This window comes from Podarcis raffonei, chromosome 9 (assembly GCF_027172205.1).
Source record: "Podarcis raffonei isolate rPodRaf1 chromosome 9, rPodRaf1.pri, whole genome shotgun sequence".
Taxonomy (NCBI): domain Eukaryota; kingdom Metazoa; phylum Chordata; class Lepidosauria; order Squamata; family Lacertidae; genus Podarcis; species Podarcis raffonei.
Genome location: NC_070610.1, coordinates 11,084,188 through 11,104,979, shown reverse-complemented (window position 1 = coordinate 11,104,979; position 20,792 = coordinate 11,084,188). Strand labels below are relative to the sequence as shown.

Below are 20,792 nucleotides of genomic sequence, written 5' to 3'. Positions count from 1 at the left end.
AGGTGAGTGGGACTGAGAGACTTCAGAGAAGTGTGACTGGCCCAAGGTCACCCAGCAGCTGGAGGAGGAGGGGAGACACGAACCCGGTTCACCAGATTACGAGTCTACCGCTCTTAACCACTACACCACACTGACTAGATTCACACATGCTCAGATTCAGCAACACTATAGCTTCCAGCCTCACTTGCTAGGTCCCTAAAGTCACAGCCTATATGCACTTTATTTCCAGCTATGGTTTGTTGTGCAGAATGCTAATAGTCTCTGTTACACAGGTTTAAAAGAGAAGTAGGTAATCCTGAATCTATTAAGAGAAGAGAAAGTGCAGCTTTTAAAACACAGCAAATGTAAAAAAAACAAAAAACATGGTTCTAAACATGTTTAGTAAGAATTTCCTTTCTTGTAACTTTAAGCCATTGGTTTGGGTCTTACTCTCCAGAACAGAAAAAAAACAAGTTTGCTGTATCTTCCATGTGACAGCCCTTTAGATATTGAAGACGACCATCATATCTCCTCTCAGTCTCCTCTTTTCCAGGCTAAACATACCCAGCTCCTTCAACTGCTCCTCATAAGGCTTGGTTTCCAGACCCTTGACCATCTTGGTTGGGGAACACTTATTCTATACGGGATCACACTCTAACAAAATGGAGCTAGCACTGCTCCTGGAGGTCTAGGTTTGCAGTTATATGCCCAGACTGACATTGGCTCACATAGCACCTGCACTTGCTACTAGAAGACAAGAAACCTGGCCACTTTTATTTCTGTTTTGCTTGCCTCCATATCTGAAGAAGTGTGCATGCACACGAAAGCTCATACCAAGAACAAACTTAGTTGGTCTCTAAGGGGCTACTGGGGGACGCAGGTGGTGCTGTGGGTTAAACCACAGAGCCTAGGACTTGCCGATCAGAAGGTCAGTGGTTCGAATCCCCACGACAGGGTGAGCTCCCGTTACTCGGTCCCTGCTCCTGCCAACCTAGCAGTTCGAAAGCACGTCAAAGTGCAAGTAGATAAATAGGTACTGCTCCAGTGGAAAGCTAAACGACATTTCCATGCGTTGCTCTGGTTCGCCAGAAGTGGCTTAGTCATGCTGGCCACATGACCCGGAAGCTGTACGCCGGTTCCCTTGGTCAGTAAAGCGAGATGAGCGCAGCAACCCCAGAGTCGGCCACGACTGGACCTAATGGTCAGGGATCCCTTTACCTTTACTGGGCTACTGGACAATTTTTTTATTTTTATTTTTATATTTCCATACCGAGTTACAGTGATGGAATATACATTGGGCTGCCCTTTAAGACAATTCAGACACTCTAGCTGCTGAAAAATGCGACAGTTCAGTTACTGATTAGCTCAAACCATTTTTGTAAGCGGTGAACATTTTAGGCACATCCAAATGATGTGAAATCGCCGATGTGTGGATTCGTTTGGACCCAGAAGAGGGAAGGATACGGGCGGAACAGAGTAGGGGGGTGCTTCGTTGATGCATGTGGGGGCTGGGAACGGAACCCCCACGCAAAATGGTCATCACCTGTTTCAAAACAGCTACACTGCAACTAATACATTTCTGGGCTCAGAATTTAATTTATTATCCCAGAGGACAGCTTCTCCCATATGAGTTCCCTTCCCACTAGGAAGTCTTAATGAGACCCTGTTAAAGACTGCATCACATGTGAAGGCTGGATTATCTTCCACAAGAAACAAGGCCTTTTTTTTTTTAAGAATAATTTTTTATTAACCGACCAATCACATCAAATCAAACCAAATTACATAAATTCCAAATTACACAGCCGAATTTTAAATTTTTGTTGGGGGTACCCATATTTCAAGTTCCGAAGGGGATCCAATCAACTTCTTGCTTCTTACTGCTGTTTTAATGTCCACAAATCTAACCTTATGATGTTCACAGTACTATCCAGTCCTTTCTTATTGTTTTTCCACATCTCTTGTTGTTATTTTCATATATTTTTCCTTTCTCTTTGTGACCTCTGATAGTTTCCACAAGCTGGTTAGAACAGTTTGTAATCCTGCGTGGATATTATTATTATTTTTTCCAGTAGCCATATCCAACATCACTTCCATACATCAAAACAGTCTTAGTGTCATTAATCTTCACCAATCTGCCTCCTTTCTCAAAACCTCTGAGGAGATTCACCAGGAATGCAGTCTGAAAATGAGTCCGTTCCTCCTCCCGACTATAAATCCTTTGGCAAGATAACAACTCCGAATTAATTGCTGTGCTATTCCAAAAGCTCTTATTGCTTCTCGATCTCCATAAAGCATACTTTTGGTTAAAGTTTATCTCCACACAGACCCTAATCATCCTGCTTGGGTCAGTTCAACCGACGATTCTAATGAGGAGGGGTTCTTGTAAATCACATAGAAGAAAAGTAAAAAAGGCCCCCTCCCATTCAGTCCCGTTGTCAACATACCCAGCCTTTGGTGTATCTTCATCGTAAAATATTCCTGTTTCTCCAACCCGTCGTCTTCTTTCGCAGAGGTGACTTAAATTAGCAGACTTCACTCCCCTTCTTCACTTGAAATATGTGCATTTGCTTCTTTTGTAATTAATTATTCCAAATTGCTGCAGCTAGTGCGCAATCAGAGACAGCGTCCAGGAGAGCCGAGGTCCACACGGGGGCATTCTGCCTAGGGCCCTCACCCCCTTCTTTCGAATTAGGGGGTGATTTATGGGCACAGCAGGCAAGGGCAGTGTTCCCCATTTCCTTGGGGCAACAAGGGAGGCTGCCTACTCCCATAACAGCCTCTTGATTACCCTGCGCGGGTCGGAGAGATGGTATTGTTGGCCATCTTCCAATGCGCCCCCTAGTGGCCCCCCAGAAACAAGGCCTTTTCTGCTGCGGCCCCAGAATGTTGAAACCCCCGTCCATGTGAGATTTGAATGATTCCCTCCTTGTTAAAACTTTTGTGTTTTGCCCTTTCAGGTGATATATAACCACAGTTGCTTTTATGCTTATATTTCTGGGGTTTTTTTTGCCTTTATTTGATTTTTAGCCTTTGTATACCATTTTGATAATTTTTATTTCAAATAAGGTATAAAAATATTTTAAATAAATAAATGTCCAATTGAAAATCTGACCCCTATCTCTGAAATGAAACAAATGACAACATTAAAGAAGAAAAAAGGTATCTAAGTCAATAACCAGCAGCCTAACCAGGTGAAACATCAGTTTGCTTTGCTGCTCTGAGATGAGTGTATGGGCGGATGAAGACCAGGAATTAATTCCTAGAATTCTTCCTGCCTTGCAGACACTATTGAAAGGGAAATTCTAGCAGAAAAGAAGAATGACCAGCATAGGCATAGCTGCGGGGAAGGAGGAAAATGGGAGGCAGCTTGCTCCTCTTTTCAATTAAAAAATAAATAGAAATATTTAACTAACTGACCAACCGCTTCTGCCCCCCCCCCAAATCCTGGCTACGCCCATAATGACCACTGATAAGGCCCTAGACCTAACAATCTTCTACCCAAACTAGATCTCAGAATATGCACTTATGCTAAGCAAGCAGTTTAATAACTTCATATATTGCTAAGTTACAAATCCTTCCATTTTGACTAATTACTGATTTTTAAAATATATATCTTTTCATTCCTTGTGCCCCATTGATTTTCCATATACTGTATATGCAGAGAGAAACTCAAAAAAAGAGAAGTCACGAAAACAAACACAAAATCCACTTTTAAATCACCATGACGAGCAAAACCTCAGTGCTTCATTTCAATATAAAACTAACCAGATTATCCATGTCTCTGAAATCTGTGAAACGCTATAATTGAAAACTGACCTTTGGTTTGAATCTTTAAAACATTTTTGCTCTGAGCCACTGCAAGTACGTCAGCAAAAACAAGCCCAAACATCAGTTTGTATAACCCATTTTTACGTGAGCTGGCGATTCAGGTGAATTTCTAGTCAAGAGACTTCTGTGGCTCGGTGCTGATTTTATCATCTCTCCCTTCTTATCAGTAGCATAAATAATAATAACAACAATAATCCATGCCTTTCAGAGCTGTGGCTAGCTACTTCTGCTTCACGATACTATATAATCCTATTTTGGCATTCAAGCAACATGTTTGTGGGGACTGTAGGAGAGGTACAAGTGAGTGAGTGTGCAGGTCCTATCCCAAATGTCACCATCCCATGAGAACTGCCCAAACCTTGTTGCACTGAAAGCAAGGAAATTGGAGGAGCACCTAAGCATGTTCAGGTGGACACACTTAGGAGTGTCTGAAATCAGGATCCATCCTGGAACTACTGAAGGACAGGGCAATTAAAACATTACCAACGCTTTCTCAAATCTTCCTTCTATGAAGACTCCATAGACTTGGAGCCTTTTCTAGCTATCGTGACCTGTGCAGATGTGGTTAATCTGCCACTCACATAAAATACCAGAACGTTCTTACTACGCATGAGAAAACTGATCTCCGGCATTCATGCTTATTGAGAAAATGACAGACTTTGTTTCAGTACTGACCTAGTTATCCATGCTTTGCTATTTCAATCACTGTCAAGTACGGTGCATATTGAAATGAAAAATGACATTTGCCTCTTTTCATAGCCCCACCCCCACCCCAATACACAAGCACACAATCTAGTATATAATTATTATTTTTTAAAATATATATGTGAGGGGGGGGGTATATGTGTACCCACACACAGGGGGCAAAATTAGTTCAAGACCTGAGAATTCATTCCTAAATGATTCCTGTTTCAAATTGGACTTCTACAGCCTTGATAAATTAATATAATATATTTCAGTTAGGTTGGACCAATAGCTTGCTGTGTTAAATCAGGAAGATATAGAGGGATGTGTGTGTGTATTCTTAGAAAGGCAAATAAATATTATCTATCATCTATCTCCTCCATACACTCCACATATATGACTTTCAAAATAGCATCCTCTTCCCATCTTCAAATGATAACTTGTGCAAGTTTCAAAAAGCATTTGCAGTTTGGTGAAAGAGAATTGCATGGGTGAAAGGAAAACTATGGAGGTGCAGACAGAATACAGAAAAATGGTTCTTCTGGATTCCAATAATTTCTGGGACATAATTATTTAGCAATTTTAGTGCAGTATCAATTGCAGTGTGTTCAATCAGGGAATAATGAAAAATGGAATGCTCCTTATTTCAGTTTTTTGCTTTTCCAGGCTCTACATTTTCCGTTATCAAGCAATGCTTGTAAGGATGCCAAGAGCAGCTAAACAAAAGGCTAAATGAACAGACTCCTAAAAGGTATTGCAAAGTCAAGCAAACTAGAATAAAAGTGATTCAAACGCATTAGCATGCTAAATGCTGTCAAGAGTATCATTTCCCTTTTTCCTACCTGTGTACTCGGGAGGACATAGGCAAGTGTAGTTGTTAATTCCATCAACACAGGTTGAGTTATTTTCGCAGTCATTATCTTCACAATCATCGACGTTCACTTCACAGTTTTCACCTTCAAAGCCATCTGCACAGGCACACCTGTAAATGAGACAACTTTTCAGACAAGTGCTCAAGTAGAAGATGATGCTGAGCAGTGACAGCAGCAAGAATATTGATGGCCCAGAAATGGAAACAGGAGGAGCTACCTACGATAGAATAATGGAGAACTAAAATGATGGACTATGCAGAATTGGATAGAATGACTGGAAGGATCCGGAATCGACGAGACCAAAGATTTACAGAAGATTGGGAAAAGTTTATCCAATATATGCAAAAACTGAGTGATAATCAAATTACGTTTGTAAGTTTTAAGGAAGCTCCGTGAGGGGAAATGGTTAAAATGGTAGAAATGTGTTAAAAGTAAAATGAGAAGTAAGATTTAATTAAGATGTATGGAGTGTATAAATTTGTTTTTTGCATTTGAAAACCAATAAAAATATAATATAAAAAAAGAAGAAGATGATATTGAGCTAATGGACCTTTGACCTAATCCCCCAGGACAGATACATTCTTACATAAATAAAAAGATTCTGTATTCACGCCGTGAGAATCTAAACTGTACTTCTTATTGCCCTTTGATGTCTCTCAGCATCATTTATGCTGCTTTTTATACCACTGACCTGTTTTGGTGCTGACGAACCCATGCCAGAAATTTGTCAAACATAAAACATAGCACAAAGTATATAGTGAAAACTGGGGAATTTCTGAAAATTGGAAGGTAACTTTGCTGTTGTTTAGTCGTTAAGTCGTGTCCGACTCTTCATGACCCCATGGACCAGAGCATGCCAGGCACTCCTGTCTTCCACTGCCTCCCGCAGTTTGGTCAAACTCATGTTAGTAGCTTCGAGAACACTGTCCAACCATCTCGTCCTCTGTAGTCAACTTCTCCTTGTGCCCTTCATCTTTCCCAACATCAGGGTCTTTTCCAGGGAGTCTTCTCTTCTCATGAGGTGGCCAAAGTATTGGAGCCTCAGCTTCAGGATCTGTCCTTCCAGTGAGCACTCAGGGCTGATTTCCTTCAGAATGGATAGGTTTGATCTTCTTGCAGTCCATGGGACTCTCAAGAGTCTCCTCCAGCACCATGATTCAAAAGCATCAATTCTCCAGCGATCAGCCTTCTTTATGGTCCAGCTCTCACTTCCATAAATCACTACTGGGAAAACCATAGCTTTAACTATATGGACCTTTGTCGGCAAGGTGATGTCTTTGTTGGCAAGGTGAAGTGAAGGTAACTAGGGAACACTAAGTTAAATGGAAGTTTTGTTTCATTTATTGCAGAAGCAATACTAGAATTGGTTCTGAACTGGTACTTTATTCATGTGCAGACATATTTCAAACATGGTAGCATGTTATGGAATGAATATATATAAACGCACAGAGAGAGGGGAGCTGAAACCTCACTACTTTAGGAATTTAGCTTCTTTGGGGAATAAATTGTATTTAAATTTATTTACTCCTGGTTTGTACTGGGTACTGGTGACAATATGCATTCATGGTGAACAATATGGTAAACTGATACTCTGGATACATTTACTAAATTTCCCTATGTAAGTCCCACCAAACTAACGTGTTCTGAAGTGCTTCTTGCTCATTTTAGTCCTTTGAAGCTGTGATTAAATGTTAATTTGCCATGGTATTAAAATGCATCAGATTAATTTCAAACAGAAAGCACTCTAACCTTTGGCCAAAATTTAGATGTAAAATTAAAGATAATTTCTTAATGAAAAGCAGGAATCAAGAAGGTTTTTAACTAGATAGAAGAATGGATCAGCATTCTTATTTGAAATTATTGGATCCATTTATTAAAGAACTCTATTTCATAATTCATGGAATACATCTCGGGTAATTGTAGTGTGTGATTAAATAACTCTAGATTAAAAATGCTCACAGCATGTTTATCCACTGGCGTGCTGATTTGGCAATGAATCATTAATTTTCTGTTTCACTGGGATTTACATCTGATCATTTACAGGCTGTCTGTTGATATAATGCACAGAACAACAGCTGAATTGAGAGTCTTTCCAGCAGGGATCTAGCTAGCAATTAATTAGCATAATAGAGTCAACACCATGTTGTCTTGCCCTGTTATGCCTTGACTAATAACAACGTATTTAAAAGAAAAACTTAACAGGGAACATTAAGCTCATTGATGTGACTTTGTTTCCTGAAGCCTTAGAAGAACCACCATTGTGGGTTTGTGCTTTTGTGCTTATTAATAGTCCTCGCTTCTCATTACTTTGTGGGATCAAAGATTACTAATAGCACACATAGACTTTTGTGTGGGAGTGCTTGGGTTCTGCTAGTCTGACTAGTCTTTCAAAAGCAACAGGCTTCTCTTCTGTGTTTCCAGATAAAAACCTACCAAAATCCATCCTTTTCACCTTCTTTTAAGTGACAAGTCCCTCCTTGTTTACAAGGGTTGCTAATGCAGGCATGAATTGGAACATCACAGTCCTGGCCCTAGAGATAAAACAGCAAAGTTGTGAGATTGCACAGAGGGAAGGCAAATTGGTTTATTCTTTTAAAATAACACAGTTATATACAGCTTGCCAATCAGAATATTGGCTGTTCGAATCCACGCAATGGGGTGAACTCCTGTTGCTCTGTCCCAGTTTCTGCCAACCTAGCAGTTCAAAAGCACACCAGTGCAAGTAAATAAAGAGGTACTACTGCGGTGGGTAGGTAAACAGTGTTTCTATGTGCTCTGGCACTCGTCATGGTCCTCCATGTGCCAGTAGCAGTTTAGTCATGCTGGCCACATGACCTGGAAAGCTGTCTGTGGACAAACGCTGGCTCCCTTGGTCTGAAAGCGAGATGAGCACCACAACCCCATAGTCGCCTTTGACTGGACTTAACTGTCCAGTGGTCCTTTACCTTATACATATCTCCACCTTGCTGTTAATCTTGCTTCTCCCACTCTCCAAAACCCAATGGCAGAGCATGGGCTTGGCCTATAGGATGGAAGTTCAACCTGTGATCCCAAAGTACTAGGCTACATGGACCAATGGCATGGCTTAGCCTGAAAGATGGGTTCCCAATATAATAAAATAAAAAACGACCTTCATATGTTCTCCATACCTTGAAGCCATAGGGACAGGAGCATCTGTAGAAATCGACAGGGTCGTTATTACAAGTTCCATCATTTTTGCATGGGTTTGATAAGCAGGGACTACATTTGGCCAGAATACTGACATCCACAGGACCTTCAAGGGAAACACAAATTCACAGTCAGATACAAGCCTGCCATTGTTGTTATCAAATACCTTTTCAGCTAGGGTGGGTTAGATCTGTACTAACAGCTAGATCTATAGCTAGATCTGTACTAGGCAATCATTCAACACTTTTATGCAATACGCTGGCTGCGGACATGTAGCTTTTATGTGATGCCCAGGCTACTCTCAGCTGCTAGCTGAGCAACCTTACCAAGAAAAAGCTGCACAATGCACAAAATGGTTCGTTGAGACTGGACTTGTGGAGGACAAGGCTATCAAGGGCTACTAGTCGTTCTGGTTATATTACCTCCAGAAGCCCAAATTATGTGGCTCTTCCCACTCAAAGGTAGGAAAGCATATGACTTCATTTGCTACATGCATCTACCCTTCCACTACAGGAATTCAGTTTTTGAACCTGGTAGGTTTTTTGATCCAGGCTCTAGTCCTTATTGCCACAAATGAAGAAGAAGAAACATCAGAAGATGGAGGACTCAACAGAAGGAAGACGATATCAAGGCCATAGCCATATTTAAGGGTAGGTACAGTAGAGGAAGATACCAAGAAATCAGAAGATCAGAAAACAGAAGTCAAGGAATGGGAAGGCTTGTCAATATCAATACTGACGCTCACAGAGGATATTGAAGGATACAACAAGATGGTAACAATTACAATTCTAACACGGTATATAAAACTTGCGGAAGTATAATGGCTTAACTGACACTGAAATGAGAATGCCTAAATATATATTGGTGAAAAGGTTTAACATTGGGGGTTTTCTACAGTTGTTTTCTGAAGGACTCTGGGTTAATGAATAACTGTTGATTGTGTTTTACTCTGTGCCGAGAGTGAGCATTTGATCATGTGATGAAGGTATTGAATTGCAAATCTTCACTTTGTTAGAGAATTGCCTTTAGTCCTTGTCTCTCAAACTCCATGGGGTGAGGATGAAAATGGAGCTCTCCTGAAGGGAGAGAAACAGCCTAAGGCTTCTAGGTCTGTTTCTAGGTCTGTTTGAATTATTTCACATTTTCTAAGATTCTGGGCCTGTGCTAGACAGCACAATACATCGTATGGATATTTTGATTATATCTTTAATGCTTATATTCTGTTTTTGAAAAGTTTGGCCAGGAAACTTTGAACAGTATTATTATGGGCCTGGACAATGATTTATTCCAAAAGGAATCAGTTCTTTTTGCTTCCAGTCAATTCAAACTGTGCAATATTAATATATGCAACATCCCCCCCCAGCAAAAAAAAAAAAAAATGTCAAGGAAAGAAACAACTATCTGACTTTTAGAAGACATCTTAAAGCAGTCCTGTGTAGGGAAGTTTTAAGCGTTTGATGTTTTACTGTGGTTTTATAATTTGTTGGAAGTTGGGGCAACCTAGTCAGATGGACAGCATATAAATTAAGCAGAGGTTGGATGGCCACCTGTCAAGGATGTTTTAGCTGAGATTCTTGCATTGCAGGGGGTTGGACTAGATGACCCTTGGGTCCCTTCCAACTCTACGATTCTATGATGAATAAATCATCATCATGATTTAAAAGACCAAAAGGTTGTTTAGGATGCCAGAATGTCATTATCCCATAGAACGTAAAAAGGAATCACTCACAAATGTCATCCAAGCAAAGTGGGAAGAAACGTACAACATGCATGTCTTTGGGGAAAATGTTTGCTTGAGAAACACGTAGGGAAGGTCCGAAGGTCCTGGCTTAAACAGAAATTCAATCCAGGGCACTTTACAGTCTTACCTGGTATCAGAAAACCACAAGGCCCTGGTATCTCTAGAAGCAGGGTGTGGATTGTGAAATGCCAAAAGTAAAACATGGAAAATCTATTAGATGCAACACCCCCAAAGGAATAATGTATATGGGAATGGGGCGAATGCTCTAGGGGACGTTATCCATGGAAATAAGCTCTTTGCTATCAGTATTTCTAATGTGAGTAGAAAGTAGAACTGCATAATTCAGAAGGGAATTTAGCAAATGTTCTTTACATTAGTTATTTTATTTTTAATTCTACATTGCTGTACATTGCTATCTTTGAGCACACGTTTTCTCATTGTTAATACAGTGGTACCTTGGGTTAAGTACTTAATTCGTCCCAGAGGTCCGTTCTTAACCTGAAACTGTTCTTAACTTGAAGCACCACTTTAGCTAATGGGGCCTCCTGCTGCCGCCACGCCACCGGAGCACGATTTCTGTTCTCATCCTGAAGCAATGTTCTTAACCCGAGGTAGTATTTCTGGGTTAGTGGAGTCTGTAACCTGAAGCGTATGTAACCTGAGGTACCACTGTACTAGGCTTGTACACAAGCCCAAAGAAGAAGTAGTCCCGTCCCCCCGTACCCCTATGAATTCTAGCACTTGTAGTCATAGCAAGAAACATGCTGCACTACATCAGACTATTAAAGTTTTATTTTCCTAAAGACAGTGATTCTATTAGACACTGGCTTCTAAAGGTTTTTAAACAAACAAACAAGCAAAAATGAAACCAATACGACTGAGACAACCTTCAGAATGGTGCCTCTCCAGACATCCTGAAAGTACTACTGGACACATTATGTTCTTATTTTATTCTACAATGATATAAACAAACGTTTGTAGCTACATGTGTAATCCAGGTACACTCAACAGACAACTGTGATTGATTGTAACTTTTTGTTGAGTGTACAGATTGGCAAACCCAGATTTGCATCCCTGTTATACATGAAATTGTCCTAAGTCATTCAGGGAGAATGACAGCAATAATTTTTCAAATGTGTTCCATGACATGGAGTATTTTTAACACATTGGATAAGAGTAGGAAATCTCTCTCTTATGGTTATATGAAACTGAGAGCATATTATATTGAAGGCAATTATTTTTCTATTCTAGGATGCTGAAATACAAGCATTTTGGGGAGGAGGTAACATACCTTGGCAGGTGAATTTTTTAGATGGAGTGGTGAGAAGCAGCTTGTCCGCCATTTCTCCAGGTCCAGCACACCGGGCTATGCCTGGCTCTTTGTATTCTGACTTTACCCAATCAGACAGCCACTGCATATTACAGTCACAGTGAAGTGGATTTGCTCCAATTGCACTGCAGAACGAAAACAAAAACACCACCATTTCACATGATCTCTCTCACACAGCTTTTCTTATCATGAAAACCTAGTGGAAAATACTCCGTATGATGCTGAATCAACTTACTAAAAAGTTTCAGGTTGAGGGAGCCAGCGTTTGTCCACAGACAGTTTTTCTGGGTCATTTGGCCATCATGACAAAGCCGCTTCTGGCGAACCAGAGCAGCACACGGAAACGCCGTTTACCTTCCCAGTGGAGCGGTACCTATTTATCTTCTTGCACTTTGACGTGCTTTCAAACTGCTAGGTTGGCAGGAGCAGGGACCAAGCAACGGGAGCTCACCCCATCGTGGGGATTTGAACCGCCGACCTTCTGATCAGCAAGTCCTAGGCTCTGTGGTTTAACCCACAGCGCCACCCGCGTCCCTATTATAAAATTATAAACCCATTATAAACAATTCATCACCAAAGGGTTAACTGTGAAAGGTGGAACTAAACATTAAAAGGCAAACATGGGGCTCCAAGTTTTTCTCACAATACTAATGTGAAGGAAGGGGGCATCTGCAAAATATACTGTATTTTTCATCCCATAGGATGCTCCGTCCCATAGGATGCACCTAGTTTTTTTTGGGGGGAAATAAAGGAATTTTCCCCCCTTTAGTTCCCCCCCAAAACCATGTCGGGGAACAGCGGGATGGCGGCGCTGCGCCTCCCCACTGTCCCCCGAGCTTGTGGGGCTGGCCGATGTCTGCCCGAAGCATGGGGCGCTCTGCTTCATCATGCCCCACGCTCCGTGCAGCAGGCTGCTATCCGCAGCATGGGGAGCCCTGCGGGAACTCCCACAGGGCTCCCCACGCTGCGGATGTCTGCCCGGCACGCGGGGCGCTCTGCTTCAGGGCGTCCTGCGCGCCGGGCGGCAGGCTGCTATCCGCAGCCTAGGGAGCCCTGTGGGAACTCCCGCGGGCTCCCCAGGCTTGCTGATAGCTTCCTGAAGCCTGGAGAGCGAGAGGGGTCGGTGCGCACCGACCCCTCTCGCTCTCCAGGCTGCATTCGCCCCATAGGACACACACAGATTTCCCCTTCATTTTTGGAGGGGAAAAAGTGCGTCCTATAGGGCGAAAAATACGGTAATTGGCAACTGAGAGGGGCTGCTTAGCGTCTCTTGTGTTTGCAAGTTTCCTCTGTATTGCAAACAAATGCTTTCCACTTATTTATTTTAACTTTCAGCACCCTTAACAAACCACAGTTTCTAGGATTCTTTGCGGGAAGCCATGATGGTTAAAGTGGTATAAAGGTGCTTTAAACGTATAGTGTGGATGTGACCTAGTGTCATCACAGAGAGCCGCTAACTGAAAATAATCAAGACTCCTATTCATGGGGGTGGGGAGGTTTTCAACCCAAACATTTATACTCTTAGCCCAGTAACAATCTGTTAACAAGTGAAAGAAGAGGCCCAGATCAATGCTTGCAACAGTGCAGGCTTTAAGCTGTAATAGTGAATAAACAAAACGTATTTTGCAAGAAGGCAAAGGAAGCAATCAAGAATTTAGCAATAGTTTCCCCTTATCAGCATAATATACAAGGCTTGACACATGCAACCCGACATTCACTAAGTTGTTGTGGCAGGCTGGGGAAACATTGAGATGCTGATTCATTTCACTGCCAATTTTTAATAATAATAATAATAATAATAATAATAATAATAATAATAATAATAATAATATTAATAATAATAATAATAATATCTTTATTGTCATTGCCCCCTCTCGGGGACAACGAAATTACTTGACTGCTCCATAAAAACACTAATTAAACAATACAGTATAGTACAGCAAGGAAGATTAGATGACTTTCAAAGTCCAGGCTTCCCATTCAGGGCCGAGATCGCTCTGGAGAAGAAGCTGTTCTTAAGACGGCTCGTTCTTGTTTTCATCGTCCTGTATCTCCGTCCCGACGGCAGGAGCTCGAAGAGACAGTGACCAGGATGCGATGGATCTTTTACTATGTCCAGTGCCTTCCTATGGCACCTTGTGGCATAAATCTGCTCTAAGGTGGAGAGTGGACAGCCAACAATGCTCTCTGCTGCCTTAACAACTCTGCACAACCCCATCCTGTCCTGGGTAGTACAGCTTCCGTACCACACACATAATCCATAAGTGAGCACGCTCTCAATGGCACAGTGATAGAAGGCAAGCAGCAGTTTCTGCGGAAGATGGTTTTTCCTTAGAACTCTCAAAAAGTACAGTCTCTGCTGTGCCTTCTTCACAAGCCCCCTTGTGTTGACACTCCAGGACAGATCCTCTTGTAATTCAATGCCCAAAAATCTGAACGTTGTTACCCTCTCCACACAGACCCCATCAATCAAAAGTGGCTGGACATTGCTCTTCTGTCTCCTGAAGTCCACCACAAGCTCCTTTGTCTTCCTTGTATTTATGAGCAAGTTGTTAGCTCTGTACCACTCTGTCAGCCGCTCCACCTCATCTCTATAATCCGTTTCACCCTCCCTTTCAGGGATGAGCCCAATCACGGTTGTGTCATCTGCAAATTTGACAACCCTATTACTAGGGTGAGTAGCGACACAATCGTACGTGTAGAGAATATAAAGGAGCGGACTGAGTACGCATCCCTGTGGTGTTCCTGTGTTAGTCTTAAGCATATTAGAGGTATAAGGGCCCAACCGAACCCTCTGGGGGCGGTCTGACAAAAAGTCCAATATCCACCCACAAAGTGATAACGGAAGCCCCAGATCTTCCAGTTTAGACATCAGACGTTGTGGTAGAATGGTATTAAATGCATGGTTTTTTGTGCATCCCAAAATATGAATTCCCTGGCTAGGAAAGTAATATAAATATTTGTTTATGGACTATATATACATAGCTGCAAGAATATTGAAGTTCATTAAAACGCTAAAAGAATAGAAGGCAGACATATGTTTACCTACAACCCATCTTCCATTGCTTATGTATCCCTCCAGTCAATCACACCAGCAAATACATTCTTACAATAAGCGCATCCAACCACTGTATAAGTGCACTGCTAAAAGTGTTATCTGTGTATATCCAGGTACATGACAGCCTGTGCTTCCCTGAACTAGTGTATACAAATGTTTAGGATGAGGCTGTTAGTCTCTCTAACAGTGAACTGCCCAATCAGCACATGAATGTAAATATTAACTTATGGACAGGATACTTACAGATGGGATAACGCTGAAAGATCATTAAAAGCACCTTCAGGTACAACAGAAATATCATTGCCGTGTAGAGACCTATGCAAACAAGAAACAATTATGTGCTTGGAAAAAGATGGCGAAGAACTTAATAAATGGCATCAATGCAATATATTTCCAGACATCTGCATATATTATTAGTATCAGTTCCTTGTAAGCTTGAAATCCATCCCAAAATTCACAGTCAGCCAAGGCTGTTCTCTCCCTCCCTCCCTCCCCCCCCCTCTCTCTCTCTCACACACACTTTTTATTGCTTGTAAGCCACTTTGGATGAGATTTGCCTGGAAAAGCAGCATGTATGTTTTGGAAAATACTGTACTTTTCCATGTATAAGACGAGGGGTTTTTTTTACTTTAAAAGAAGGTTAAAAATCTGGGGGCATCTTATACATGGATAGTGCATATGCCCGTTTTCTAAATTTAGGGTCCCCAAAAGTAGGGGGCGTCTTATACATGGGGGCGTCTTATACACGGAAAAATACGGTAAATCGATTAAAAAAAATTGGAATCTGAGCAGAACATAGCCTTACTCTCAGGGATGTGAACATGTTACAGCTGCCACATCACTACCATAATAAGCAACCCTGCAAATAATTCCAAAATGTTCAAAAGCTTTCCAGTCAAACCGACAGCAAACACATGAAAACTTATGTTCCTAATTACATACTGTTAGGGATTTATCACAGTAAAACAAATTTTGTTTGAAACACATACATGTCAACGTTTCATTCTTTTGAGTAATTTACTAGATATAGCATGGGGCAATCTGTAATGGTCCACTCAAACTCTGTTCCACCTCAGGTCAAACCATCCCTTGCACCAATAGCAAGAGGAAGGGTAGTATTCTGGCAGGGTAATATGGCCACTTGCTGTCCCTAGAAGTACGGGACTGAAGTCAGCCATATCCCCTTCCCTAACCAGGCTTCGTCAACAGGACGCAACAAGACTCCTGTTGGACAGAAGAAGCTTGACTTCTCTGAATATGTGTTGTTTTTAACCTTTAGGGATATCTATTCTGTGATATAACGGACAACGACTTTGCATAACACAATAGTGTCGAAATTCTACCACTAAAATGTTCCAGCTTAAGAGGATACTTACACTCTTACTTGCATGAAGCCAAGTTCAGGACAACATGATATGGGCACCAATACCTCTCAATCTAATGCCACAGAAATCCATCCTCTTCTCCTGCTTGCTACAACCAAGAGTGGGGAGAGAAGGGACCACTGCGACATTAGGATGCAATAGTCCCCATATCATGTCTTCTTGCTGCCCTGGAGATGTCAAAGCAAAACTTGCTGTGTACAGGTTAAAAAAAAAGGTAAAGGACCCCTGACAGTTCAGGTCACAAATGACTCTAGGGTTGCGGCGCTCATCTCGCTTTACTGGCCGAGGGAGCCGGCGTTTGTCCACAGACAGTTTTTCTTGGTCATGTGGCCAGCATGACTAAGCCACTTCTGGTGAAACCAGAGCAGCGCATGGAAACGCCGTTTACCTTCCCACCGGAGCGGTACCTATTTATCTACTTGCACTTTTTGGGGTGCTTTTGAACTTTCACGGGGATTCGAATTGCCGACCTCCTGATTGGCAAGCCCGAGAGGCTCAGTGGTAGCAGTCTACCTAGGAGCCAACAATCCTAGCAGTCTACCTCACATGATTATTTTACTGTGCACTAGAGTTCATGCCTTATAATATGTCTACATGGGGCACTGCAAATTATTTATTTATGGAATAACTGTAGTTTAATTACTACATCAGAAGTTGCTTTAGGCTGATTCCATCAAGGTACCAGGGCGAGTGACTTCTTAGGGAATTATCCTAATTACAAACCACTAAGCCCCAACTGGGAGGGACGCGGGTGGCGCTGATCAGAAGGTCAGCGGTTCAAATCCCCGCGACGGGGTGAGCTCCTGTTGCTCGGTCCCTGCTCCTGCCAACTTAGCAGTTTGAAAGCATGTCAAAGTGCAAGTAGATAAATAGGTACCGCTCCGGCGGGAAGGTATACGACATTTCCGTGTGCTGCTCTGGTTCGCCAGAAGTGGCTTAGTCATACTGGCCACATGACCCAGAAGCTGTACACCAGCTACCTCGGCCAATAAAGTGAGATGAGCGCCACAACCCCGGAGTCAGCCATGACTGGACCTAATGGTCAGGGGTCCCTTTAAGACCCAGCTGAGCAGTTTAGGTGATGTTTCCCATGGCAGAATCCCACACTTCTCTGGTAATGTATGTGATAATGAAATCATTGGTGGACATGAGTGGTCCTGATAGGGAGATAGCTATTGATAGGGGAACAACACTGATAGGGGAATAGCTATTGCCATATTTGGCCATTCATACTACCAGAGCTATGGGGAAGGAGCAGCCACACAGCTTGATTCAGGTCTCATCCTCCAGCTGGTACACACAAGAAAATGAGTAATGGAACATTACTACTTACAGCAGCCTAAGCGATTTCAAGCCATCAAACGTCCGTGCCGGGATACATCTGAGACGATTATAGCTCAGAATTCTGAAAGTATACCAAGTAATTAATTTTCAAACTAGATACTATAAACGCAGAGCTGTAAGCTCCAGTTTACATATTGATTTCTTCACCATAAACACACAGCCAAAATCCAGATCAACCATCAGCTTTATTAATAAAGATTATACTGTACTACACAAATACACTTACAAAGTAAGCAGCTGAGTCATGTTGCTGAAGCTCTGGTTAGAAAGGGTGCTGATTCTGTTGTTACTTAAATCTCTAAAAAAATAACAATAAAAATCCAGAAATACTTAAAGTCATAACACAGATGTTCAAACACCAAATCCTATTAGTAAATGTAGTATTATTAATTCTTATTTAAAATGTCAGTTTATACTGCCACATGCAATGAACCCAGCAAGCATTTTAACTTAAGTAGGACTAAAGACAACAAAATGAGAATACCAATATTACAAAAAGAAGAAACCCAAATAATATCCAGAACTAGACCCTTCAGATATGAACATAGTGCTAATACTTCCCTTTGTGAAATAAAACTTGGAACTACATGGCGTATCTGAACAAGTGATTTCCTGAGTGATAATAAATGCACCCTTTTGGAGCAGACAGGTGAGGATGCAACATTTCTTAACTGGTATGCTTTATATTTAAAGTATTAACCACTTTTGTTTCATAAAATATGTGCTACTAGAAAACATACTTTTGAAAAATGCAAACACATTTTGATTGTATTTATACATGATGCACTTTAGTAAAGTTGCTTCTAAATTGATAGTCTCCTGAAGATTAACTTTGAAATTACCCTTAAAGCTGAATTTATCTTCTAAAAAATCCAGCAAGCAGCTCAGAAATGCTTCACTAAAGATGTTAAGTGCTGCCACTATTTCCTCCTGTTCTTTCACTATAATGCCATCTACTGCTGTATAACCCTGTTCCAAGCAAACTAATCCAATTTCTCTCTGCAACCGAATATACTTGTGTAATGCCTTTACACTCTTTAATACTGTGTGCTACCCATATAATAAACAACTACATCCAGCATACTCCATGGTGCATCTTTTGGAGTGGATAGCAAGGTACAGTCGTACCTTGGATACCGAACGCCTTGGTACTCAGACGTTTTGGCTCCCGAACGCCGCAAACCCAGAAGTGAGTGTTCCAGTTTGGAAACCCGAACATCTGACGGGGCTTCTGTGGCTTCCTGCAGCCAATCAGAAGCTGTGCTTTGGTTTCTGAACGTTTTGGAAGTCGAACGGACCTCTGGAACAGATTCTGTTCGACTTCCAAGGTACGATTGTATTCAGTCTGCATACTTTCTAATGAATTGTGCTGTGATTAGTGGACTAAACATAAACTATTTCTAAAATGTGCAATAGAATTTTAATTGCTAAGGGGTCTGGAAGTACTTCATTTAATGGAAAAGCAGATTTTAAATAACATTAGCATAGAGAGAGGATTACTCACATAAGAGTTAAGTGCTTGTAGTTTGAAAGTTCTTTGGGGACAAGGGTAAACTGGTTTCCATCCAAATAGCTACAAAAGGGAAGATAGAACGCAATATTATTTAATTGAAATCACCAATAGTTCATTCCATGACTCTAATACCCACACACTTTTAAAATAATAACATGACAACTGGGGAATAGATGAGATCAACCATCAGTTTAATAGCCAGATGCACACCTGCACACTAACAGAAATAATTTGACTATGGTGAACCAATATTTTCTATTTGATGCAAACACATCTGGCTTGTCGGAAAAGGCTGTTCCATTGTATATCAGTACTTCTTTGTAAAAAGTGGAGTTTTGGATCAGCAATAGTGTGGTAGAAAAATGAAGGGCGATGTTACAACTGCTATCAAAAGCAGATAGTAACACTCAGGCAGTGTTCTGCTCCAGGTAATGATTCCAGCAGAAAGAGCGATCTGGTCCAAGTTAGGGAGGAGGGGGTCGGCCTGGCAGGCAGAATCAAGTGATGCAAGGCAGTGCCAATCCAAGCCAGGAAGAACAGGTAGAAGCAAGATGGGAGTTCAGCACTGCTGAATCCATACAGAGCTGGAGCAAGCTGTTGTTTCTGTAACAGGCAAACTCTAAATATTGTTGCAGCTCCCACCTTTTTAATAAAAGGGGCCTTGCCTGTCTGGACAACATTTTGCTCCTATTGCATGCAAGAGATTGTGGTTTCATTGGAGCATCTGGGCTGGGGCACACAGAGTCTGAGTGTGCGACAGTGCGACCTCAGGCCAGAGGGATGATGGCAAAATGGGTTCCACCTGTGCCACCGCTTCCCGGGCAGTGCAGAGTGAGGGCAATTCTCTCTAACTCTTCGAACTCTAATTCATGGCCTTATCCTCTGAGGAGGAATTGTCAAACCCCGATGTCATGGTGGACAGTTGTTCTTTAAAAATATATCGCAACTAGCAGGTTGCTAGGACCACTGTGAGTGGTCCTGATGTCCAGATATGGGGGTGTAGCCTTATTGGAGTTCACCGATTGGGTCTGCGTTGCTCCGGGACAGGAGGAAGGAAGTCAAATGACACCGAGGTTGGTTCAAAGAAAGAGTTTATTCTGCTCTCCGGATAGCAGAAGTCACTTGCGTGGTGAGTCCACAGCAAGTCCAAAGAAATGAGAAGTTTCATGCAGTATATATATCCTCCAGGCACCCTCTCCCTCCTTCCCCAGGAATCCAACCATGTCAGCCTATGTACGCAAGTTGACATCACATATGTTCTTGCTCTGGTATTCTTAACCATAAAAGGGTATTCCTTCCTGTACTTCTGACCATAAAAGGATCTTCCTCTTCCTACTCTTATCTTGGAGGAAGAGGTCACCATCTCTGAGAATGCACTCTGGCTTTGTTCCCGGACTTAGGTCTGTGCGTCAGGGTTGTGGTAAGATAAGACCTAGAGTGTCATCCCTGTTCCACTTTAGAGTGGAAAAGGCCATCCTTATCATCACAGACTGATAAAGGAGAGAGCCTTGTTTATGCGGCTGTGTTCTTGTTATGCATTTGCTCAACAGCTCAAGTTTTATGCATTTCAGAGCGCTCTCTTGGAGAAACAAGAAAGGAGGGGGGTTGAGTCAGTTTTAAACTGACTGCACAGAAACCCATTCCTTCAGGGGGAATAAACATCCCCATACTTGGGCTATGTGAACTCATGGAATCCAGCAGAGCTTTGCTAGAGGTTATGCCAAACGTGATTGACAGTAGGAATTTGGCTGAAGACCATATAGACCTTTGGTTCATCTGCTTTTTGAAATTCTCCAGGCATGCCTAGATTCCTCTCACAGGACACTCAGCAGTGTTAGTCGTGCAAAGCTCCATCCTCTCTGTAAAATGACAGATTTTTTGGGAGGCTGG

At 41.9% G+C, this 20,792-nt stretch overlaps 1 protein-coding gene across 8 annotated transcripts in view; it reads right to left on the bottom strand.

Annotated features, from left to right (window-relative positions):
• SLIT2 (slit guidance ligand 2) overlaps positions 1–20,792 on the bottom strand; it is a 264,819-nt gene that overhangs the window by 22,689 nt on the left and 221,338 nt on the right. For all 8 annotated transcript variants that reach the window (XM_053403609.1, XM_053403608.1, XM_053403613.1 and 5 more), the window contains 8 exons: positions 18,894–18,962; positions 17,616–17,687; positions 17,379–17,450; positions 14,904–14,975; positions 11,564–11,727; positions 8,513–8,637; positions 7,797–7,894; positions 5,334–5,473 (listed from right to left, as the gene is read on the bottom strand). In XM_053403609.1, coding sequence (XP_053259584.1) covers positions 5,334–5,473; positions 7,797–7,894; positions 8,513–8,637; positions 11,564–11,727; positions 14,904–14,975; positions 17,379–17,450; positions 17,616–17,687; positions 18,894–18,962 — 812 coding nt within the window. The remainder of the gene's footprint in view (positions 1–5,333; positions 5,474–7,796; positions 7,895–8,512; positions 8,638–11,563; positions 11,728–14,903; positions 14,976–17,378; positions 17,451–17,615; positions 17,688–18,893; positions 18,963–20,792) is intronic.